Source organism: the organism of the source record quoted next, unplaced genomic scaffold (assembly GCF_019419815.1).
Source record: "Pyrus x bretschneideri cultivar Hongxiangsu unplaced genomic scaffold, Pyrus_bretschneideri_v1 Contig32, whole genome shotgun sequence".
Lineage (NCBI taxonomy): Eukaryota > Viridiplantae > Streptophyta > Magnoliopsida > Rosales > Rosaceae > Pyrus > Pyrus x bretschneideri.
Window position 1 is genome coordinate 4,659,828 of NW_025999635.1, and position 25,877 is coordinate 4,685,704.

At 38.8% G+C, this 25,877-nt stretch overlaps 3 protein-coding genes across 4 annotated transcripts in view; all 3 read right to left on the minus strand.

Moving 5' to 3' along the window:
• On the minus strand, positions 1-6,836 carry LOC103935447 (disease resistance protein RPV1-like). Its single transcript, XM_048590656.1, has 5 exons — positions 5,748-6,836; positions 5,270-5,635; positions 5,016-5,187; positions 1,258-4,811; positions 1-1,168 (listed from the first exon to the last, which is right to left on the minus strand). The coding sequence occupies exons 1-5, from the start codon at positions 6,744-6,746 to the stop codon at positions 653-655; spliced, it is 5,607 nt and encodes a 1,868-aa protein (XP_048446613.1). The 5' UTR covers positions 6,747-6,836; the 3' UTR covers positions 1-652.
• Positions 6,837-12,432: 5,596 nt separating this feature from the next.
• LOC103940276 (disease resistance protein RPV1-like) lies at positions 12,433-20,399 on the minus strand. 2 transcript variants are annotated; one of them, XM_048590651.1, is made up of 7 exons: positions 20,095-20,399; positions 19,460-20,000; positions 18,284-19,373; positions 17,745-18,137; positions 15,203-17,656; positions 13,710-13,909; positions 12,433-13,624 (listed from the first exon to the last, which is right to left on the minus strand). In XM_048590651.1, exons 2-5 carry the CDS (start codon positions 19,936-19,938, stop codon positions 15,602-15,604), a joined length of 4,017 nt encoding a protein of 1,338 aa, XP_048446608.1. In that variant the 5' UTR covers positions 19,939-20,000; positions 20,095-20,399; the 3' UTR covers positions 12,433-13,624; positions 13,710-13,909; positions 15,203-15,601. The 2 variants fall into 2 exon arrangements, with proteins under 2 accessions (XP_048446608.1, XP_048446607.1); XM_048590650.1 differs by having other exon boundaries at positions 19,460-20,399.
• Positions 12,433-25,877, minus strand: part of LOC103940277 (disease resistance protein RPV1-like) — a 51,682-nt gene continuing 38,237 nt past the window's right edge. The window contains exon 6 of the mRNA XM_048590647.1: positions 12,433-13,152. The gene's annotated coding sequence lies outside the window, so the exon portion shown is untranslated. The remainder of the gene's footprint in view (positions 13,153-25,877) is intronic.

Below are 25,877 nucleotides of genomic sequence, written 5' to 3' on the forward strand. Positions count from 1 at the left end.
TATACTGGTTCGGCGTAAGCCTACATCCAGTTCAGGGACAGCGAGGAAGTTCCACTAATAAACAAAAGGAGATTACAAAGAGTGCTCTCAAACTCAAACCCAAAATACACCCAAATACACTCACAAACAGAAGAGAGAAAAAACGAATTACAAACAAAATCGTCTCTGTGCAACTACAACAATCTCTAATTGGTTTCACTCTTACAGAACCTTAAATGCAGCAGCTCCCAATTATTTCTCTCTTCTATTGGGTTTCGGCTCCTCTTTCCGTCACACTAGTGCAGCTGCTTCGGTTGTCACCCTCTCGTCCAAATTACACAATGCAAGGCTTTACATACGAGCACTAAAAAGACCTAGCATGTGATCCGCATATGCCAACTACAGAGCCACATCAAGTTGGCTTTAGGTCCACGTAGAAAGGGTCGAGACTCAATAGAACTGAGCCATCAAATCCAACACACAGGAGTTATTCTCTTCAGTTTTCCTTTGCCCCATCAGGAAGTACCGATCTTTTAGACTGTAAATCCTCGCGTCAGGGGTATCACTTCCACTTTGTTCAGCCTCGTTATAGCGACACCCCTCACGGTTCCTCTTAGAATGAGCAACTCTTACCAGTGATTTGTCAAAAGCATGAAGTTCCGCTTCAGAATTTTCATGACAGATAGTTGGGCTGTGTCATGCTTCGATTATGCAACTCTACACGATTGGCATAAAAGAGACGAACTCCACACCTGATGATGTGATGCTGCTGCACTGGTGCCACAGAATCACGTGTTTGGACACCATCTTTTAGTTCAACTCTAAATGTGGCCTCAGTGGGATAGCGCTCACTTAGCTGCACTCCATTTTCCCATGGAATATATAACATGAACATGTGTTCTGACTCAAGTAACCTGCCACTTGCGAAGCTCCAATCAATCAAATCAAATCTGAAACTGCACTCGCCATGCTCTCCTTTGAAGGTACAAAAACACGGAGCAGATATATCAGATGTATAATGTGCATACTTGAACTTAGTAACACCGCACACAGCGAATCCCAAAATCTTATGATCCGACACTGGTGGTAGATGCACACTTACTGAAGATCCACTACACTGATGGCTGAACCAATCTGAAAGTTTACTTCCAGGAAGACACATAAACAAGGAAAAAGGTTGCAGATTACCCTACAGAACGAAAACAAAGGTAAACTGAACTTGCATTAGATATGTTTCGTACTTTCGCACAGGGGAGGGAGAGAGAGAGAGAGAGAGACCTGATGAGCTTCCACAATATATTCAAATAGATTTTGCACCAGCTGGAAGCAGTTTGAAAATGTGAAGTAAAGATTCCTGTAAAGAAGCTTTGGTCTTGAAACAGATTCCAAAGCCGTGCAATCATGGGCATCTATGAAACTTATAATTGATGAAAGCTCTGGTATTGATTTCAGTCTCTTGCAACCTTCCAATTTGAGATCTGTTAAACGATGAAGCCGATTCATTTCTGCAGGCAAGCTCTCAAAATTGTTTCTGCACAGGTCTAATGTTTTCAATGATGATAAATGAGCAATACCCGATAATTCCAACAGATTGCAGTCACTTAAATCAAGATGTACCAGACCACGGTGACTACAATCTTCCATTGATGTTGACCATGATGAAAAGGGTGCCGTCATTTCTTTACATCCATGACATGATAACCTTATAAGCTTGTTCAAACGTAATAAAGAAAGTGGGAGTTGTTTTATACCACTTCCCTCTACTTCAAGGTTCCACAAGGATTCTAAATTTCCCAACTTCTCCGGCAAGTTTTGAAGCTTTGAGCATCCAGAGAGAATGAGAACAGTAAGGGAAACCAAATTACAGAGATCATCTGGAAGACTGCCAAGGCTTTTGCAGTTTCTCAGATTCAGTAACACAAGCCCGTGAAGACATTCAATTGACGGTGGAATTCTTTTGATAGATGTTCCGTGCAAGTGAAGTTCTCTTAGTCCCATCTTTTCTACAATGTTTGCAAACACCTCAAACTTTGTGCAACCAGAAAGACTAACATACTGAAGGGACTTGAGATCACAAATGCTGCTTGGAAAACTCTTGAGTTCTTTGCAATCTCTTAGGTTCAACGTAACAAGCCTCGGAAGATTTCTTATTGACCAAGGCAGTTCTTTAATTGCTGTCCCATCTAAATAAAGCTCTGATAGCTTCTCCATAACATCTGAAATCTCGAAACTTCTCAAGGTTTGAGCAACCAGAAAGCTTAAGGGTTTGAAGAGATCCCATATGACTGCTAGGCTCTTGAGTTCTCGACAGCCTGTTAGGTCCAAAGTAGCAAGGCCGGTGAGTTTATTAATTGACGAAGGCAGTTCTTTAATGGCAGTCCCATCTAAATAAAGCCCTGATACTTTCTCCATAACATCTGAAATATCTGGAAACTTCTCAAAGTTTGAGCAACCAGAAAGATTAAGGATTTGAAGAGATCCCATATGAATGCTGCTCGGCAGACTCTTGAGTTCTTGACAGCCTCGTAGGTCCAAAACAGTAAGGCCCGTGAGTTTATTAATTGACGAAGGCAGTTCTTTAATTGCAGTCCCATCTAGATAAAGCTCTGATAGCTTCTCCATAACATCTGAAATATCTGGAAACTTCTCAAAGTTTGAGCAACCAGAAAGATTAAGGGTTTGAAGAGATCCCATAAGAATGCTGCTCGGCAGGCTCTTGAGTTCTCGACAGCCTCGTAGGTCCAAAACAGTAAGGGCCGTGAGTTTATTAATTGACGAAGGCAGTTCTTTAATTGCAGTCTCATCTAGATAAAGCTCTGATAGCTTCTCCATAACATCTGAAATATCTGGAAACTTCTCAAAGTTTGAGCAACCAGAAAGATTAAGAGTTCGAAGAGATCCCATATGAATGCTGCTCGGCAGACTCTTGAGTTCTCGACAGCCTGGTAGGTCCATAACAGTAAGGCCCGTGAGTTTATTAATTGACGAAGGCAGTTCTTTAATGGCAGTCCCATCTAAATAAAGCTCCGATAGCCTTTCCATAACATCTGAAATATCGGGAAACTTCTCAAAGTTTGAGCAACCACAAAGATTAAGGGTTTCAAGAGATCCCATATGAATGCTGCTCGGCAGACTCTTGAGTTCTCGACAGCCTCGTAGGTCCATAACAGTAAGGCCCGTGAGTTTATTAATTGACGAAGGCAGTTCTTTAATGGCAGTCTCATCTAAATAAAGCTCTGATAGCCTCTCCATAATATCCGAAATATCTGGAAACTTCTTCAAGTTTGAGCAACCAAAAAGATCAAGGGTTTGAAGAGATCCCATATGAATGCTGCTCGGCAGGCTCTTGAGTTCTCGACAGCCTCGTAGGTCCAAAACAGTAAGGCCCGTGAGTTTATTAATTGACGAAGGCAGTTCTTTAATTGCAGTCCTACTTAAATCAAGATCTGATAGCTTCTCCATAACATCCAAAATATCTGGAAACTTCTCCAAGTTTGAGCAACCAGAAAGATCAAGGGTTTGAAGAGATCCCATATGAATGCTGCTCGGCAGGCTCTTGAGTTCTCGACAGCCTCGTAGGTCCAAAACAGGAAGGCCCGTGAGTTTATTAATTGACAAAGGCAGTTCTTTAATTGCAGTCCCATCTAAATAAAGCTCTGATAGCTTCTCCATAACATCCGAAATATCTGGAAACTTCTCCAAGTTTGAGCAACCAGAAAGATTAAGGGTTTGAAGAGATCCCATATGAATGCTGCTCGGCAAGCGCTTGAGTTGTCGACAACCTCGTAGGTCCAAAACAGTGAGGCCCGTGAGTTTATTAATTGACGAAGGCAGTTCTTTAATTGCAGTCCCATCTAAATAAAGCTCTGATAGCCTCTCCATAACATCCGAAATATCTGGAAACTTCTCCAAGTTTGAGCAACCAGAAAGATCAAGGGTTTGAAGAGATCCCATATGAATGCTGCTCGGCAAGCTCTTGAGTTCTCGACAACCTGGTAGGTCCAAAACAGTAAGGCCCGTGAGTTTATTAATTGACGAAGGCAGTTCTTTAATTGCAGTCCTACTTAAATCAAGCTCTGATAGCTTCTCCATAACATCCAAAATATCTGGAAACTTCTCCAAGTTTGAGCAACCAGAAAGATCAAGGGTTTGAAGAGATCCCATATGAATGCTGCTCGGCAAGCTCTTGAGTTCTCGACAACCTTGTAGGTCCAAAACAGTAAGGCCCGTGAGTTTATTAATTGACGAAGGCAGTTCTTTAATTGCAGTCCTACTTAAATCAAGCTCTGATAGCTTCTCCATAACATCCAAAATATCTGGAAACTTCTCCAAGTTTGAGCAACCAGAAAGATTAAGGGTTTGAAGGGATCCCATATGAATGCTGCTCGGCAGGCTCTTGAGTTCTTGACAGCCTCGTAGGTTCAAAACAGTAAGGCCCGTGAGTTTATTAATTGACGAAGGCAGTTCTTTAATTGCAGTCCCATCTAAATAAAGCTTTGATAACCTCTCCATAACATCCGAAATATCTGGAAACTTCTCAAAGTTTGAGCAACCAGAAAGATTAAGGGTTTGAAGAGATCCCATAAGAATGCTGCTCGGCAGGCTCTTGAGTTCTCGACAGCCTCGTAGGTCCAAAACAGGAAGGCCCGTGAGTTTATTAATTGACGAAGGCAGTTCTTTAATTGCAGTCCCATCTAAATAAAGCTCTGATAGCTTCTCCATAACATCCGAAATATCTGGAAACTTCTCCAAGTTTGAGCAACCAGAAAGATTAAGGGTTTGAAGAGATCCCATATGAATGCTGCTCGGCAGGCTCTTGAGTTCTCGACAGCCTCGTAGGTCCAAAACAGTAAGGCCCGTGAGTTTATTAATTGACTAAGGCATTTCTTTAATCGCAGTCCCATCTAAATATAACTCTGACAGATTCTCCATAGCATCTGAAATATCTGGAAACTTCTCAAAGTTTGAGCAACCAGAAAGATTAAGAGACTTCATACCAGTGATGCTCGGAAGAATCTTAAGATCATTGCACCAACGTAGATTCAATATAGCAAGGTTTTTCAAAGCAGAAATGGATGGGTCCACCTCACATAACCTTGTACAACCTGCGAAACTCAGTTCCTCAAGACTTGTAGCCCTTGTGAAGTCAGGGGTTTTCTTAAGGTATTGACAATGACTTAAATTGATGAATTTCAACTTTTCCAGAGGCTGTTAAAAAGTCCAAGAAAACATGGACAACTCAGAACCTAAACATTGAAAATAATAAATTTACGTAAATGAAAAATCGTACCTCAGCTCCTTTCCAAAGTTGTTCGATGCAACTATAGCTCATGTCAAGGTTTACAAGATTCTTGAACTGAAAGTTGGATGGCCAAGACTTTAGGGGGTAATAACGCCAGAGGAGACACCTGAACTGAGAAGATTGGAACTTTAAGTCTGCAATCCAGTGCTCTATGAAGCTACCACTTGGAGTTTGATGGCCAAATGAATCCTTGACTGCAAGACGATATCTGTCAAAGTGCTTGGTGTAAGTATCAGCATCATCACGGATCATGAGCAGTCTTAGTTTTGTCATACTAACAAAAGCTTCAGTATTTGAGCATCCCTCTTTCAAGATTGTCGAATCCAGGATCATGGTTTCAACTGCTTCTGTAGCCTGGATAAACCAACAATGTAATTTAAAGTGAAGGAAAACACTGACAACCTTAGTGAATATTATAAACAATGCATGTTTGCTATAAAATAGATTTTGGTCAAAGATATCTCACTGTTTTTTGAGTCAGCACATGACGAACATCTTCATAACTCCACAGCCTACTTCTCCTCCCAGGCTCTTTGGTACATTCTTGGCGAACGATTTCCCAACCCATTTCTTCTAGTAAATCATGCATCTTCAGTTGCCCCTTGTCCAAGACAGATATAAGAGCTCGGTCAATTAGAACTTTTATTCCAGTATGAGGATAGAAACCACAACTGTCCAGAATTGCAGTTGCATAGTCTTTTTTCATTCCCTTCAAGAAACATGCAATATCTAGAAAGATGTCCTTCTCTGAATCATCTAGTCCATCGAAGCTTGTTTTAAGCACATTATGAATTCCCCTTTGCGGGATCTTCCTTATTTTTTCTAACACATCTTCCCACTCACGTACAGTTTTGTTATCAAGAAAAGCTCCCAAGACTTTGAGTGCTAAAGGCAGACCTTGAGCGTATTGTATTACACGCCTTGAGAGCTGATCATAAACTCTGGTGGGTTGGTTTGTTCTGAAGGCATACTGGTTGAAGAGTTTAAGAGCTTCTGGCTCACTTAAGTTCTCGGGCTTATATACAGCACCAGCTCCACTTAATAATTGTTTATCTCTAGTTGTTATAATGACCCGACTTCCACCGCCAAATGAATGCTGCTTTCCAAGTAAGGCTTCGATTTGGGATAATTCATCAACGTCATCAAGAACAATGAAAACTTTTTTCCTTTGTAGCCTTTCCATTATCACTCTGGAACCTCGATCCAACGTGCCTAAACTCTGCACCTTTTCCTTCAAGATTCTAGAAAGAAGCACTTCCTGCATATGTACTGCACCATTATTGGAGAAGCCTTCCTTGACATTTTCGAGAAAGCAGCAAGCTTCAAATTGACAAGCGATTTCATCATAAAGAGCGCGAGCGATGGTGGTTTTGCCTATACCTCCCATACCCCATATTCCAACGGTGAAAACATCATTCACCCCAGGACGTAATAGTGAATTTACTTCATCCATGTGGTAATCCATTCCAACCAAGCCATTATCTTTGCTTGACGAAACTTGGATCAATCTCTTAAATATGTCATCCACAATTTCCTCAATAAGCTTGGCATCATCTTGGTAAATGATATATTTTAAGAGTGAGGAAGTTTCACTAATAAACAAAACGAGATTACAAAGAATGCTGTGAAACTCAAACCCAAAATTCACCCAATTACACTCACAAATAGAAGAGGGAAAAAAAGAATTAGAATAATGCATTTTTTTATTTTTTTTATTGTTAAATGATATATTTTATTAAATTAGATGTTAGATTAAAAAATCAATAAAATTCAATCTACGCTTTGGTGTAAAGATAACATTCCTCTTCTTCCAATGAAATAAAAAGCCAATTGCATGCATGTTTTTCTATTAAAAATATGAAAGTTGTTGGACGATGTACCGTTTATTGTGTTTTTGTCCGGATGTAGCTTCATTGTTTTTGTTCGAATTTGGGTAGAAAGTGCCAAGAAAGAGTAGAGGTAACAATTTTAGACAGATTCGACAATCCGACTTGAAAAAGACAAAAAATAAATTTGTTTGAGTTGGGCACAGTCGTGTTGACCCATTTAACATGGTTAATTAACGTTTGTGTTTCCATCAAACCCACCTAATGCCAAAGTGATATGCACTTTAGCACGCTACATAATCGCGTAATTAGGTAATTCGTGTGCAAATCATTTAAGTTAAACGTGAAATGATACGTTTAATTTGTTTCTTTCATGTAAACTTTGTATTCTTATGAGTAACTAATAGTGGCGCCTTTGGGTTGTGTTCATGTCGAGAAATTTTTTCGTGTGTCCGGCACACTGCTTGGTACATTAAGAATCATAATATAATTTGTTAGAATTTTTTTTTTAAAGCTTTCAACCAATTATATTATTAAATTTAGTGTACCGAGCCGTGTGCTATCAAACTAAAAAAATCTCCCGTTCGTGTCAACATGAATCTAAGACATCTAGAAGAGTAATTAAGGGTACTTGGTATTTTTGTCTTGTGGCTATTTGAAACACGTCCTCCATATTCTAAAGGTTTATTATACTAACACCCTATATATAGTTGAATGTACCTCACATACTTAATATACCCCACATTTACTTTTTTAATTAAAATGTATCTTAATACACCCCACATACTTTCTCACAATACCCTCACACCCCAACTTTCAACATACACCGTAAATTCCCTACATAAACCCCACATTTTCTACATACACCCCACACTCTTTGCTTCTTAAGTGCAAATACATAATATCAACCAAAAATCTTACTTGTTTCTTCGAATAGGTGGTTTCTATATTATTTCTCATTCCTTTAAAAAAATAAGCATATAGATTTGAGAATCCACCATTAACGGAAAAAATATTTTACAATCCATCACTTTGTAACAAAAAGGGATCTAGAAATGCTGAACATAAATGAATTCTATTTTTGAATTGCTTCATACTTTTCCAGAAGCTAGCTTACTCTTTGATAATGAAAAAACCATGAAAAATTTCGGCAAAAAACTACAGAAAACTACTATAATATTTCGCATGAGATTGTCTAAACCTTTTTAAATTTGCTACTTCCCTCCATTGCTTTACAAAATTCTAACCACATCAGAAGAAATAAACCATTAATATTAGTTTCCTCCGCTACCATTAGAAATTAGTTACTGTGAAATCATGTTTACCCAATTTTTTTATTTATTAAAACCACTAATAAAATAAGGGAATAAAGCATATATAAAAGATTGTTGTTGTATGAAACATTCCGAGGTATTTAAAGGGTCTGACAGAAAGTAAGCCCAAACTAATCTTAAAAATCTGCAAATTGACAATTGTATGCTATTTGTACAAGTCTAATAAGAACGATTTTTTTTATTTTTTATTATATATGATTCTTGTGACAAAGTTACAGGTTTTTGACGAATAAGCTAGCATGTCTCATTGCCAAACTTGAGACAGCAATTTAACACGGTAAATTGTTACATCTAACGGAGGAAGGTAATAGTGGTTTTGAGAGTTGAAGAAGATAATTAATCTTAGGATATACATGTTAAAAGTGATTTTGGGTGTATTTAGAGGTTTTTTTAATTTTATTTTTAAAACTTTATGAGGTCGAAATTGTCATTCACATTAAGGTATATAACTTATTAAATATTAAATTTTAAAATATGGTGTATTCAACATAATGTGGGGTGCTAATAAAAAAACCCTATTCTAAATTCATATGGGAACGGAATTGGGCAATTAAAAACTTAATTATTCTATTTACTTCTGATGGGCAACATAAATTTGCTTGCAACTGAATTCTTCAATTTCAGCACATCGAGTTGAATTAACATTACAACAAGCTTCTCTCAACCTCTGTCAATGTCAAATTAGATGACTCAAATTGTCTGAATTGGCACTTCCAAATACAACAAGCTTCTCTCCACTTTCACTGGGGTTCAGAGTTGTGCGAAAGCGCTAATTTGAAACCAATAAAATAATACGGAAATATATGACAAAACAACCAATTCAAAATGACACAGATTTATACTGATTCTGTGTAAGCCTGCATCCAGTTCGAGAACAACGAGGAAGTTCCACTGATAAACAAAACAAGATTACAAAGAATGATGTCAAACTCAAACCCAAAATACACCCAAATACACTCACAAAAAGGAGAGGGAAAAAACGAATAGATACAAAATATTTGTCTCTCTGCAACTACAACAATCTCTAATTGTTTTCACTCTTACAAAACCTTAAATGCAGCAGCTCCCAATTATTTCTCTCTTCTATTGGGTTTCGGCTCCTCTTTCCGCCACACTAGTGCAGCTGCTTCGGTTCTCAACCTCTCGTCCAAAGAGGGTTTGGGTTTTGAGTGGTGGCAGCGACACTACAACAATAGGGCTTCTCACCCTGTGCACTCTTATCCTTCCACACCAACCCTCCGAAATAAAAACCCATTGCAGGAGAAAAAATGTAGCCTAAGAAAGTCAATGAGTCGATGATGAGAATAATGCGCGTTTTTTTATTTTGTTTATTTTTTTTAAATGATAGATTTGTTAGATTATATGTTAAATTAGACCATATCTAATTAAAAATGGTCAAAGCTACTTTTAGAATTATAGCCTTGTAAAATATTATTTTTAAATAAATGGTATCAGATCATACTCATCTACAATCTCCAAGGCTAAACATAGCCCGCTCAATAATTTATTAGTTTTAAGTTTATACTTTAAATTTATTTGTTAATTTAACTAAACTACCGTTTGAAGTTTTCAAATTAGCCGTTGAATTTAAATCAATTATTTCGAGTGAGAAGATGGGGTCCCAAAAAAGGCTATATTCGGTCATCTTGATGCTCATTTAGCCAAAAAGTGGTTTGATGGGCTCAATAGGTTATAGTCCAACCATCGGTTGGAGATAGATTTTTGAACAAATCAAACCATTTTTTAGCTTTTGAACCATTAGCCCTCTTCATTGAAAATGACTCTAAAGACCCAACAAAGTTTGAATCTACTTCATCGTGTAAGAGCAACATTTTTCTCTTCCACTATAATAAAAGCTACTTGCATGCGCGTTTTTCTATTAAAAATATGAAAGTTATTGAAATATGTACCTGTTTGGGCCCAAAATACTCTGGTTGGGCCGAGCAGCAAGATGTGCTCGGCCCAAGGTGATGACAAATGCTATGGGCCGAATAATGAAACCCGGGCCAGCTGGCAGGGTTGGCCAAATCCTATCCTAAGAAGTCCAGATGAATAGAAAAGGTTGAGGAAGTCCTGGTGCGACCAGGAGTCTCGACCGGCAAGGCATGGAGTCTCGAAAAGAAGGAAAATTCAGAACCCCAGTGGGAGTAGGTTTGTTCGAGTTAGAGTCGAAATGGGACAAGGACTCCCAATCCAAATCAGAATGGGTTTCAAGGAACGGGGTGCTATAAATACAAGAAATTACGCAATAGAAAAGCCCCCTTCAAATTCAGCATACAATTGCCCTGCGCAAAACCTCTCAAACACCTTGAGATTTTTCTTTTCTTTTCCTGCCGACACACCTTCAGTTTGGATAAACAGCACTGTGGAAGCACCCGACGAGCATCTTCAGTTTGGATAAACAGCACTGCTGCCGCAGAATCAGCCGACCAAGGAGCACCTTCAGTTTGGATAAACAGCACTGCGTCGGGGTCGACCGATTATCTATCTAAGTCTCGACCGAGAAGGGTTTTCGAACCCTTGTTGGTAGAGGTCATCTTACTAGCCTTTTCGGCATAGTTGGGTGTTACGAGTTGTATTGCTCGACGCCTTGAACGCCGAGTGATTTTATGATTGGATACTCGCAAGTAAGTTTCAGGGTTCGGCATTCCAACGGCCGAACTACGTTTACCATCAAGACATACATCACATTCGAGTACTTGTGCCCATATAGTTTAGTCTCGATTCGGCGTGCTTATACTCTTACGAATATAATCACAGTGACCGAATCAGGCTCCGACGATTGGTGAACTCCGTCGAATTAGTAGCCTTGTCTTCACGCTATAGAACCCAGAGACCGAGAGCGTTCCTTCCTCGGTCGCAGTCGCAAGATACAGAAGTCAACAGCGCGCTCAACACGACATCATCAAATTTTACTCCTCGGCCGAGCTCGGCCGACGAGTTGGCACGCCCCGCATTCAACCGAAGGACGTAGTTAGCTTATTAGTTACTCGGCCTGCGCGCCACGTAGGTTTTGTAATTTTTAGAGTCAACAGTACCTTTATTGTATTTTTGTTCGGACGTACCTTTCATTGTTTTTGCTCGAATTTAGGTAGAAAGTGCCAAGAAAGAGTAGAGGTAACAATTTTAGACAGATTCAACAATCCAACTTGGAAAAGACAAAAAATAAATTTGTTTCAGTCGGGCATAATCGTGTTGACCCATTTAACATGGTTAATAAGAGTTTGTGTCTCCATCCAACCCACATCCAACCCACCTAATCTGTAAGTGACGCACACTTTAGCACGCTTTACATAATTGCATAATAAAATAACTTGTGTGCAATTCATTTAAGTTGAACGTAAAATGAGAAGTCTAACCTTTTTCTTTCATGTAACCTTTGTATTCTTATGAGTAATTAGCAGCGGTGCCTTTGGGTTGTGTTCATGTTGAGAAATTTTTTCGTGTGGCCGGTACACTACTCGAACATCAAGAGTCATAATACAATTCATTAAAAAAAAATCACTCGTTCATGTCAACACGAAGAATATATGAGACATCTGGAAGAGTAATTAAGGGTACTTGGTAGTTGGTATTGATGTCTTGTGGTTGCAAAGTTACTACAGCTCTACAAAGTGCTTAGGACATTTGAAAACAATGCAGAAACACGTCCTCCATATTCTAAATTCGTATGGGACGGAATAATTGGGCAATTAAAAACTTAATTATTCTTATTAATCTTGTTCTGATGAGCAAAATAAATGTGTTGTTTGCAACTGAATTCTTCAATTTCAGCACATGGAGCTATTTCTCTTGTTCTAATGTTGAATTAACATTACAAGAAGCTCCTCTCCACCTCCGTCAATGTCAAATTGGATGACTCAAATTATCTGAATCGGCACTTCCAAATACAACAAGCTCCTCTCCACCTTCACTAGGGTTCAGAGTGTTGTGCGGAAGCGCTAGTTTGAAACCAATAAACTAACACGGAAAAATATGACAAAGCAAACAATTCAAAATGACATAAAGATTTATACTGGTTCGGCGTAAACCTACATCCAGTTTGGGGACAGCGAGGAAGTTCCACTAATAAACAAAACGAGATTACAAAGAAAGCTCTCAAACTCAAACCCAAAATACACCCAAATACAAACACAAATAGAAGAGGGAAAAAACGAATTAGAAACAAAATATTTGTCTCTCTGCAACTACAACAATCTCTAATTGGATTCACTCTTACAAAACCTTAAATGCAGCAGCTCCCAATTATTTCTCTCTTCTATTGGGTTTCGGCTCCTCTTTCCGTCACACTGGTGCAGCTGCTTCGGTTCCCACCCTCTCATCCAAATTGCACAATGTGAGGCTTTATATACGAGCACTAAAAAGACCTAGCATGCGATCCGCATATGCCAACTAAAGAGCCACAACAGTTTGGTTTTAGGTCCGCGTAAGAAAGGGTCGAGACCCAACAGAACTAAGCCATCAAATCCAACACACAGGAGTTATTCTCTTCAGTTTTCGTTTGCCCCATCAGGAAGTACCAATCTTTTAGAATGTAAATCCTTCATCAGGGGTTTCACCCCCACTTTGTTCAGCCTCATTATAGCAACACCCCTCACGGTTCCTCTTAGAATGAGCAACTCTTACCAGTGATCTGCATATAGCACGAAGTTCCGCTCCAGAATTTTCATGACGAAAGTCGGGCTGTGTCATGCTTTTGTTATGCATGCACCTCCTCATGGTTGGCATAAAAGCGACGAACTCCACACCTTCTGATGCGATGCTGCTGCACTGGTGCCCAAGAATCACGTGATTGGACTCCATCTTTTAGTTCAACTCTAAATGTGGCCTCGGTGGTATAGCGCTCACTTAGCTGCACTCCTATTTTCAATGGAAGATATCCCATGAACATGTGATCTGACTCAAGCAACCTGTCACTTGTGACTCCAATCAAGCAAATCAAATCTGAAACTGAGCTCGCCGTGCTCTCCTTTGGAGGTACAAAAACACAGGGCAGATAGATCAGACACATAATGCGCGTACTTGAACTTAGTAAAACCGCATACAGCAAATCCCAAAATCTTATGATCCGACACCGGTGGTAGATGCACAGTTACTGAAGATCCACTACACTGATGACTGAACCAATCTGAAAGTTTACTTCCAGGAAGGTACATAAACAAGGAAAGAGTTTGCAGATAACCCTACAGAACGAAAACAAGGTAGACTGAACTTGTATTAGATATGTTTCGTACCTTCGCACGTGGAGAGAGAGAGAGAGAGAGAGACCTGATGAGCTTCAGCAATTTCTTCAAATAGATTTTGCACCAGCTGGAAGCAGTTTGAAAATGTGAAGTAAAGATTACTGTAAAGAAGCTTTGGTCCTGAAACAGTTTCCAAAGCTGTGCAATCATGGGCGTCTATGAAATTTATGCTTGATGAAAGCTCTGTTATTGATTTCATTCTCTTGCAACCTTCCAATTTGAGATCTGTCAAAACGATGATGCCGATGTTAAAGTGTGAGTGTGATTCTTGCAAGGCTTGTAATGATCATTAAAGTGTTTTGAATTAATATGAAGAAGTCTATGCGTAATTGGAGTTATTCCATTTTATAGAATTGAGACTCATCAACTTACTTGGATTAAGACTCATGCTTGGATAAGAATTATGGTTTAGTATTCCTTATAGGATTGTAATAGGGCAATCAAGTTGTTTTTCGCAGTATAAATAACATGGGCTGCTGCTCTCACAAGATACTGACTCTATTGAGAATCAAATACCTATTGTTTGATTGAGCATTGAGATCTTGCAAGAGAGGAGAAGTTTCTGTGTCAGGATGGTTTCTACATCATCTTCCTCATCTACAGGTTAGTCATGTTCTTCTCGTTCTTGATTTAAACAGACTTGTTGTGGTTTGATTGCTAGAACAATTCCTAGTATTTTGAGTTTAGTTTAACATGTGGTATCAGAGCCTTGTGGTTCTTGCAATTGAATTCAACGAATTTGTTTTGTTAATTAACAATTGTTAACCACGTTGATCTTAAGAACAAAGGAGACGGTGAAAGATAGGAGAAAACTTAAAAAAAAAAAAAAAAAAAAAAAAAAAAACTACGTCGTTTTCTCTTAATTAGATATTTTAAACTTTTGACCGTTAGAACAGGGAGAGAGAAACATCAAAAAGGATTTTCGTTTTTGACCGTTGCATCAGTATGGTGTTCTTTACACTTTCCGGTACTGAATGACTTCGACCTGGAGAATTCTTTCTCTAATTCCTTTATTTCTTGACGACAAGTGATTCAATAACACTATATTTATGCTTCCGCTGACTATCATATTCTACAAAGGTAATCTCTGATTAAAATTTAGCATTTTGTTATCTGGGTGATTCACATCAGAAATTCTCTTCTTGAATTTTTTAAAATTTTCTGATAAATCACATGGTGATGAATAAGACGTTTTGTTATTTAAGATTCACTTGTTTCCCTTTTTGTGACTTCTTAAATTTCCCCTTCATCTGTTGTGATCAAATGTTGACTGATGACTATTGTTTTCTTGGTTTCATGTCGGATACGGTATGGTGACTATCTTGATAATATGATGAGTTAATGATCGATGTTGAGTTATTTAATCTATGTATGCTTTTCATATATCATGAAGGGACTATATATATGACTAAATTGACTCTACATAAACAAGGAAAGAGGTTGCAGATTACCCTGCAGAATAAAAACAAAGGTAAACTGGACTTTCGCGCCTACAGAGAGACAGAGAGAGAAAGAGACCTGATGAGCTTCCACAATATCTTCAAATAGATTTTGCACCAGCTGGAAGCAGTTTGAAAATGTCTAGTAAAGATTCTTGGGTAAAAACTTGCTCGGTCTTGAAACAGATTCCAAAGCTGTGCAAATATGGGCATCTATGAACCTTATAGTTGATGAAATCTCTGGTATTGATTTCAGTCCCTTGCAACCTTCGAATTTGAGACTTGTTAACCAATGAAGCCAATTCATTTCTGCAGGCAAGCTCTCAAAATTGTTTCTACAGAATTCTAACACCTCAAACTTTGGGCAACCAGAAAGACTAAGATAGTGAAGGGACTTGAGATCACAAATGCTGCTTGGGAGACTTGAGTTTTTTGCAATCTCTTAGGTTCAACGTAACAGGCCCTAGAAGAAGATTCCCTAAACAGTAAGGCCCATGAGTTTGCTAATTGACAAAGGCAGTTCTTTAATTGCAGTCCCATCTAAATATAACTTTGATAGATTCTCCATTGCATCTGAAATCTCTGGAAACTTCTCAAGGTTTGAGCAACCAGAAAGATTAAGGGTTTGAAGAGATCCCATATGAATGCTACTAGGCAGGCTCTTGAGTTCTTGACACCTAGATAGGTTCAAAACAGTAAGGCCCGTGAGTTTATTAATTGACGAAGGCAGTTCTTTAATGGCAGTCCCATCTAAATATAACTCTGACAGATTCTCCATAGCATCTGAAATCTCTGGAAACTTCTCAAAGTTTGAGCAACCAGAAAGATTAAGGGTTTGAAGAGATCCCATATGAATGCTGCTCGGCAGGCTCTTGAGTTCTTGACAGCCTCTTAGGTCCAAAACAGTAAGGCCCCTGAGTTTATTAATTGACGAAGGCAGTTCTTTAATGGTAGTCCATTGTAAATATAACTCTGATAGATTCTCCATAACATCTGAAATATCTGGAAACTTCTCAAAGTTTGAGCAATGAGAAAGATCAAGGGTTCGAAGAGATCCCATCTGAATGCTGCTCGGCAGGTTCTTGAATTCTCGACAGCCTCTTAGGTCCAAAATTGGAAGACCCGTGAGTTTATTAATTGACGAAGGCAGTTCTTTAATTGCAGTCCCATCTAAATAAAGCTTTGACAACTCCTCCATAACTTCTGAAATCTCTGGAAACATCTCAAGGTTTGAGCAACCAGAAAGATTAAGGGTTTGAAGAGATCTCATATGAATGCTGCTGGGCAGGCTCTTGAGTTCTCGACAGCCTCGTAGGTCCAAAACAGTAAGGCCCGTGAGTTTATTAATTGACGAAGGCACTTCTTTAATGGCAGTCCCATCTAAATAAAGCCCTGATAGCTTCTCCATAACATCTGAAATATCTGGAAACTTCTCAAAGTTTGAGCAACCAGAAAGATTAAGGGTTTGAAGAGATCCCATATGAATGCAGCTCGGCAGGCTCTTGAGTTCTTGACACTCAGATAGGTCCAAAACAGTAAGGCCTGTGAGTTTTTTAATTGACGAAGGTAGTTCTTTAATTGCAGTCCCATCTAAATAAAGCTTTGACAACTCCTCCATAACTTCTGAAATCTCTAGAAACATCTCAAGGTTTGAGCAACCAGAAAGATTAAGGGTTTGAAGAGATCTCATATGAATGCTGCTTGGCAGGCTCTTGAGTTCTCGACAGCCTCGTAGGTCCAAAACAGTAAGGCCCGTGAGTTTATTAATTGACGAAGGCACTTCTTTAATGGCAGTACCATCTAAATAAAGCCCTGATAGCTTCTCCATAACATCTGAAATATCTGGAAACTTCTCAAAGTTTGAGCAACCAGAAAGATTAAGGGTTTGAAGAGATCCCATATGAATGCAGCTCGGCAGGCTCTTGAGTTCTTGACACTCAGATAGGTTCAAAACAGTAAGGCCCGTGAGTTTATTAATTGACGAAGGCAGTTCTTTAATGGCAGTCCCTTGTAAATATAACCCTGATAGATTCTCCATAACATCCAAAATATCTGGAAACTTCTCCAAGTTTGAGCAACCAGAAAGATTAAGGGTTTGAAGAGATCCCATATGAATGCTGCTCGGCAGGCTCTTGAGTTCTCGACAGCCTCTTAGGTCCAAAACAGTAAGGCCCCTGAGTTTATTAATTGACGAAGGCAGTTCTTTAATTGCAGTCCCATCTAAATGAAGCCATGATAGCTTCTCCATACCATCTGAAATATCTGGAAACTTCTCCAAGTTTGAGCAACCAGAAAGATTAAGGGTTTGAAGAGATCCCATATGAATGCTGCTTGGCAGGCTCTTGAGTTCTTGACAGTCTCCTAGATTCAATATAACAAGGTTTTTCAGAGCTGAAATGGATGGGTCAACCTCATATAACCCTGTACAACCTTTGAGATTTAGTTCCTCAAGACTTGTAGCCTTTGTGAAGTCGGGGGTTTTCTTAAGGTATATACAATAACTTAAGTCGATAAATTTCAAATTTTCCAGAGGCTGTTAAAAAGTCCAAGAAAACATGCACAACACATCTCAGAACCTAAACACTGAAAATAAATATATTTATGTAAATGAAAAATCATACCTCAGCTCCTTTCCAAAGTTGTTCGATGCGACTTTCTCTCATGTCAAGGTTTACAAGATTCTTGAACTGAAAGTTGGATGGCCAAGACTTGAGGGGGCAACTACTCCAGATGAGACACCGCAACTGAGAACATTGGAACTTTAAGTCCGCAATCCAGCGTTTTATGAAGCAATCATGTGGAGGTCGATGGTCAAATGAATCCCCGAATGCTAGCTCATCTTCTGCTTCACTTGAAGTTTGACTGTCAAATGAATCAAACCCATACTCGTTAAGGTAACCATCATGGATCATGAGCAGTCTTAGTTTTGTCATACTAACAAAAGCTTCAGTATTTGAGCATCCCTCTTCAAAGAATGCTGAATCCAGGATTATGCCTTCAACTGCTTCTGTAGCCTGGATAAACCAACAATGTAAAATAAAGTGAAGGAAAACACCAAGAACCTTATTGAATATTATAAACAATGCATGTTTGCTATAAAATAGATTTTGGTCGAAAGCTGAAGCTTTCTACGAAACATTGCATAAGACAAAGATCTCACTGTATTTTGAGTCAGCACATGATGAACATCTTCATAACTCCACAACCTACTTCTTCTCCCAGGCTCTTTGATAAATTCTTGGCGAACGATTTCCCGACCCATTTCCTCTAGTAAATCATGCATATCCAGTGTCCCCCACTCTGAGACAGATATGAGAGCTCGATCGATTAGAACTCTTATTCCAGTATGGGGATAGAAGCCACAACTGTCCAGACTTTTTTTTGCAGAGTCTATATTCATTCCTTTCAAGAAACATGCAATATCTAGAAAGATGTTCTTCTCTGTTTCATCTAGTCCATCAAAGCTTGTTTTAAGCACATCATGAATTCCCTTTTGCGGGATTTTCCTTATTTTTTCCAACACATCTTCCCACTCGCACACAGTTTTGTTATGAAGAAAAGCTCCCAACACTTTGAGTGCTAAAGGCAGACCTTGAGCATATTGTACGACATCCCTTGAGAGCTGATCATAAACTCTGGTGGGTTGGTTTGTTCTGAAGGCATACTGGTTGAAGAGTTTAAGAGCTTCTGGCTCACTTAAGTTCTCGGGCTTATATACAGCACCAGCTCCACATAATAATTGTTTGTCTCTAGTTGTTATAATGACCCGACTTCCACCGCCAAATGAATGCTGCTGTCCAAGTAAGGCTTCGATTTGGGATAATTCATCAACGTCATCAAGAACAATGAAAACTTTTTTCCTTTGTAGCCTTTCCATTATCATTCTGGAACCACGATCCAACGTGCCTAAACCCTGCACCTTTTCCTTCAAGATTCTGGAAAGAAGCACTTCCTGCATATGTACTGCACCATTATTCGAGAAGCCTTCCTTGACATTTTCGAGAAAGCAGCAAGCCTCAAATTGCCAAGCGCTTTCATCATAAACAGCGCGAGCGATGGTGGTTTTGCCTATACCTCCCATACCCCATATTCCAACGGTGAAAACATCATTCACCCCAGGACGGAATAGTGAATTCACTTCATCCATCTGGTAACCCATTCCAACCAAACCATTATCTTTGCTTGACGAGACTTGGATCAATCTCTTAAATATGTCATCCACAATTTCCTCAATAAGCTTGGCATCATCCCTGTGTAATATGAAAAACAGCACCGAATTAAACTAGATACTCAAAAAATCCCAATTCAATTAAGAATATAATTGAACAGTAATTACTCGTAGTTTCGCGAATCCCATCCGGATAAATTGGTGGCTCTGGTTAGTGCGGACCTCCAGCTCTTCACCTCTTCCATTTCGGCGCTCGATTCGCGTTCATGTTGAGCAAAAGCTTCTGCAAAACTTCTCTTGAGCTTACGAACTTCAGATGGATCAACTTGGTAGAAGATCGGCACCACTATCTGCTTCTTTGTATCCATGCACGCCAGGATTTTGACCAGTTCTTTCAAGCACCAAGTCGAAGAAGCGTAGTTCTGGGAGAAAACCACAATCGAAAGCCTCGACTCTTCGATAGCTGAAAGTAGTTCCGAAAGGTCGTCGCCTTTTCTGAGCTTTTCGGCGTCGATGAAGGTGTTGATTGCCTTCCGACCCAGAGCTCCGTAGAGATGGCCGACAAAGATCTTGCGAGTGTCTTCGCCTCTGAAATTCAGGAAGACGTCGTATTTCCATGAGGAAGACGAAGAAGCAGCCATTGACATCTGACAGGGACAGTATCCACAGCAGATGGGCAGCTACCGACTCGCCTAATGAAATGTAAAAGCTGCAATGCCCGATTGAGCGTCAGCTTTTGGAGTTGGGAGTTAAACGATCGGCTGGAAAAATTGTACCCAAAGATATGATTCTGTTTGGCTCACCGGTGCGGCGATGTTGGGTTCGTGGAGGATGATCGAGCATTCGTGTCCTGCACTTTTTGGGCTGTCTTTGTTTATCTCTTGCATCTGTTGGAGGTGCTGTGTTGGGAGTTTTTTGGCTTGACCTTATCTTCTTCTGGATCCCTGCGTGTGTTCATCCGTTTGGCTCACCGGTGCGGCGATGGGGACGACGACTTCAACAGTTTCTCTGCTGCTAGGTTTTGTTCTTCTTTGAGCTTTGTTTCTGTTTGGGCATACTCTCCGTTTTTCGGGCCTTTGTTTCGTTTCTCTTGTGTTTTTTTGTTTTTTGTTTTAAAGAAACATGAGATCGTTTGATATAAGTTCAAAGTAATTAAAAATTAGTCATATTTTCAAAGTAAAAAATCATTAAAAATTGAACCTATTTCAAAAGGTAGTCTATAAAATTAGACCTATTTCAAATTTTCTCAAGAAAATATTAATGGAATGTTCACTTGACCAAAACCAAGAAAAAAAAAAGGAAATGTTAAGAAAATTAAATTTTGTATTTGTAGATAATTAGATTATTTAATGATGTTTTTAATTGATGATACATCATTTAGCTTGTAAATTTGGTTTAAAATTTTGATTTTTTTAACATTATCCAAAAAAAATTAATTCTATAAAATTTAAAAGAAGAAAATTGTAAAATGATCTAGAAGTCAATGAGTCAACGAAAATGAGTTTCTTTTTAATAGGTGGTTTCCTAGCACTATCCCAACAAAAACAAAATGTAATTCTATAAACACACATTGAAATTAATTTACGACAAAAAAAATAAAATAAAAACCCATTGCAGGATTTATAGTGGTGGCACACTACAACAACAGGGCTTCCCACCCTGTGCACTCCATCCTTTTACACCAACCCTCCGAAATAAAAACCCATTGCAGGAGAAAAATAAAAAATGTAGCCTAAGAAAGTCAATGAGTCGATGACGAGAATAATGTGCGTTTTTCTATTAAAAATATGAAAGTTGTTGGATGACGTATCTTTTATTGTATTTTTTTTATATATAAAATAATTAGTTTGTAGTTTTATTACGGCAGTTCACTAATTCAAAGATCGAAAAAACTTACAAAAGCATTTCGGCCTTCCTTTGATCACCATCGTACGATTTACCAGCATCAGAAATCGAATTCAAAATGTATCATATGAAATACAGATTTAAAAATCGTCCCAATCACTGGACCATCATGTGATGGTTTTTTCTTACCTTTCATTGTTTTTGTTCGAATTTGCGTAGAAAGTGCCAAGAAAGAGTAGAGGTAACAATTTTCGATAGATTTGACAATCCGACTTGAAAAAGACAAAAAATAAATTTGTTTCAGTTGGGCATAATCAAGTTGACCCATTTAAAACGGTTACTAAGAGTTTGTGTTTCCACCCTAATCCGAAAGTGACGTACACTTAAGCACGCTTACACAATCGCGTAATTAGGCAACTCGTGTGCAAATCATTTAAGTTGAACGTCAAATGATAAGTTTAATCTTTTCCTTTCATGTCAATTTTGCGTTCTTATTAATAGTGACACATTTGGGTTGTGTTCATGTCGAGAAATTTTTTTGTATGGCCGGCACATTACTTGGTACACCAAAGAATCATAATACAACTCGTTAAAATTTTATTTTTCAAATTTTCAACCAATTACATTATTAAATTTGGTGTACCGAGCCGTGTGGCTAGCACACTGAAAAATCTCTCGTACATGTCAACGCAAACCTAAGACATTTGGAAGAGTAATTAAGGGTACTTGGTATTTATGTCTTGTGGCTGCAAAGTTACAACAACTCTTTCAGCACATCAAGCTATTTCTCTTGTTCTAATGTTGAATTAACATTACAACAAGCTCCTCTCCACCTCTGTCAATGTCAAATTGGACGACTCAAATTGTTTGAATTGGCACTTCCAAATACAACAAGATTCTCTCCACATTCACTGGGTTCAGAGTGTTGTGCGGAAGCGCTAATTTGAAACCATTAAACTAATACGAAAATATATGACAAAACAAACAATTCAAAATGACACAAAGATTTATATTAGTCGACATCCAATTCGGAAACAACAAGGAAGTTACACTAATAAACAAAACGAGATTACAAAGAGCGTTTAATCTCTCAAACTCAAACACAAAATACACCCAAATACACTCACAAATAGAAGAGGGAAAAAACGAATTACAAACAAAATATTTGTCTTCCTACAACTACAACAATCTCTAATTGGTTTCACTCTTACAGAACCTTAAATGCGGCAGTTCCCAATTTTATTTCTCTCTTCTATTGGGGCGTCGGCTCTTCTCTTTCCCTCTCACTAGTGCAGCTGCTTCTATTCTCACCCTCTCGCCCAAATTGCACAATGCGAGATATACGAGCAGTAAAAAGCATGTGATCCGCATATGCCAACTAAAAAGCATGTGATCCGCATATACGCATTATTGTTTTTTTGTTACTGTGGTAAAGCGTCATCTGCAAGTCCCATGAGTTTAATTTGTATGAATATGTTTTTTAGTATAAATGATATTCTATACTAATCTACACTTTTCCTTTTTGTTAAAGAAACCTCGATTGTGCAAGGTGAAATTTTATTGAAATAAAAAGGCAAATGCACCTAGTGTAACTAAACAACAAAAAAAATGATAACTAAACAAAAAAAAAAAAAATGATATTCTACACTAAGCGATATAGTTCAACTATGTTGAATCTGCGCCTGCATACCCAACAACTTCTTTGCAAACCGAAAATATCTTCCGATCTCCCTATTCAGATCACAAGTGAGTTAGAGTGATTGGAAATATTCCTAGTTAAGTGTCAGCTTTTCACATTGTGTCATATCTAATAGCATCGTTTGGATTCTAATCTACTGTCACGTTAGTAACGGTGCTACTCTGAAATCTTTCATATGTATGATGAGGATAATATGTGTTTTTCTTATTAAAAAATATGTAAGTTGTTGGATGATGTACCTTTTATTGTATTTTTGTTCGGATGTAGCTTTCATTGTTTTTGTTCGAATTTGGGTAGAAAGTGCCAAGAAAGAGTAGAGGCAACAACTTTAGATAGATTCAACAATCAAACTTGAAAAAGACAAAAAATAAATTTGTTTAAGTCGGCCATAATCGTGTTGACCCATTTAACATGGTTAATAAGAGTTTGTGCTTCCATCCAACCCACCTAATCAAAAAGTGATGTACATTTTAGCATGCTGACACAATTGCATAACTAGGTAACTTGTGTGTAAGTCATTTAGGTTGAACATGAAATGGCAAGTTTAACCTTTTTCTTTCATGTAGAGTTTGTATTCTTATGAGTAACTAATAGTGACGCCTTTGGGTTTTGTTCATGTCGAGAAGGTTTATAGCGTGGCCGGCACACTACTTGGTAAACCAAGAATCATGATATAATTCGTCAGAATTTTTCTTTTCAAGTTTTCAACCAATTATATTATTAAACTTGATGTAACGAGCCGTGTGCCCAGCACACACTGAAAAATCTCTCATTCATGTCAACATGAACCTTGAGACATCTGGATGAGTAATTAAGGGTACTTGGTATTTATGTCTTGTGGCTGCAAAGTTCCTACAGCTCTACAAAGTGCTTAGAAAATTTGAAGACAAACACGTCCTCCATATTCTAAATTCATATGGGGACGGAATTGGGCAATTAAAAACTTAATTATTCAAATTTATCTTGTTCTGATGGGCAACATAAATGTGTTGTTTGCAACTGAATTCTTCAATTTCAGCACATGGAGCTATTTCTCTTGTTCCAATGTTGAATTAACATTACGAGAAGCTCCTCTCCATCTCCGTCGATGTCAAATTGGATGACGCAAATTATCTGAATTGGCACTTCCAAATACAAGAAGCTCCTCTCCACCTTCACAAGGGTTCAGAGTGTTGTGCGGAATTGATAATTTGAAATCAATAAACTAATACGGAAAAATATAACAAAACAAACAATTCAAAATAACACAAAGATTTATACTGGTTGGGCATAGGCCTACGTCTAGTTTAGGAAGAGTGAGGAAGTTTCACTAATAAACAAAACGAGATTACAAAGAATGCTGTGAAACTCAAACCCAAAATTCACCCAATTACACTCACAAATAGAAGAGGGAAAAAAAGAATTAGAATAATGCATTTTTTTTATTTTTTTTATTGTTAAATGATATATTTTATTAAATTAGATGTTAGATTAAAAAATCAATAAAATTCAATCTACGCTTCGGTGTAAAGATAACATTCTCTTCCAATGAAATAAAAAGCCACTTCGTCACATCCCAGCCTTCCCTCGCAGTGATATTGTCCGCTTTGGCATTCCCCCTCTGGACTATGTCGCAGCAGAGGGCTACCGCACGGTTTTGTCTTTGCAAGCCGCAGCTCCAAAAGGCCTCACTGAAAGGTACATGCTGGCAATGGATATATAAGGCCCAAAGACCACGCCCTCACGGGCGATGTGGGATACTACAATCCACCCCCCTTAGGGAGCCCGACGTCCTCGTCGGCACACCACGACCGTGAGTCTGGCTCTGATACCAAATTGTCACATCCCGGCCCGGGGGGCACCACTTCCCGGGCCCGATCCACCACCGTAGCACGATATTGTCCGCTTTGGGCCCCGACCACGCCCTCACGGTTTTGTTTTTGGGAACTCACACGAGAACTTCCCGATGGGTCACCCATCCTGGGAATGCTCTCACGCGCTACTCGCTTAACTTTGGAGTTCCCATGGAACCCGAAGCCAATGAGCTCCCAAAAGGCCTCGTTGAAAGGTACATGCTGGCAATGGATATATAAGGCCCAAAGACCACGCCCTCACGGGCGATGTGGGATACTACACACTTGCATGCATGTTTTTCTATTAAAAATATGAAAGTTGTTGGACGATGTACCGTTTATTGTGTTTTTGTCCGGATGTAGCTTCACTGTTTTTGTTCGAATTTGGGTGGAAAGTGCCAAGAAAGAGTAGAGGTAACAATTTTAGACAGATTCGACAATCCGACTTGAAAAAGACAAAAAATAAATTTGTTTGGGTTGGGCACAGTCGTGTTGACCCATTTAACATGGTTAATCAACGTTTGTGTTTCCATCAAACCCACCTAATGCGAAAGTGATATGCACTTTAGCACGCTACATAATCGCGTAATTAGGTAATTCGTGTGCAAATCATTTAAGTTAAACGTGAAATGATAAGTATAATTTGTTTCTTTCATGTAAACTTTGTATTCTTATGAGTAACTAATAGTGACGCCTTTGGGTTGTGTTCATGTCGAGAAATTTTTTCGTGTGTCCGGCACACTGCTTGGTATATTAAGAATCATAATATAATTTGTTAGAATTTTTTTAAAAGCTTTCAACCAATTATATTATTAAATTTGGTGTACCGAGCCGTGTGCTATCAAACTAAAAAAAAATCTCCCGTTCGTGTCAACATGAATCTAAGACATCTAGAAGAGTAATTAAGGGTACTTGGTATTTTTGTCTTGTGGCTGTTTGAAACACGTCCTCCATATTCTAAAGGTTTGTTATACTAACACCCCTTAGAGCAGCTCCACCGGAGCTTTTTTTGCCCAGCACCAAGTCCAAATAACAGCCAGGCACCCAGTCCATTTGCTCCAGCCCGCAACACAGCCCGGCACCCAGCCCAAGCCAGGCAGCAGGCCAGCCCATTTCGGACAGACCCAGAAGCCGGTCCAAATGGCTGGCGCGTGCATGACACTCGCGACTGGGCGCGAGTAGCCGACAGTGTCGCAGGCGGTGGGGCCCG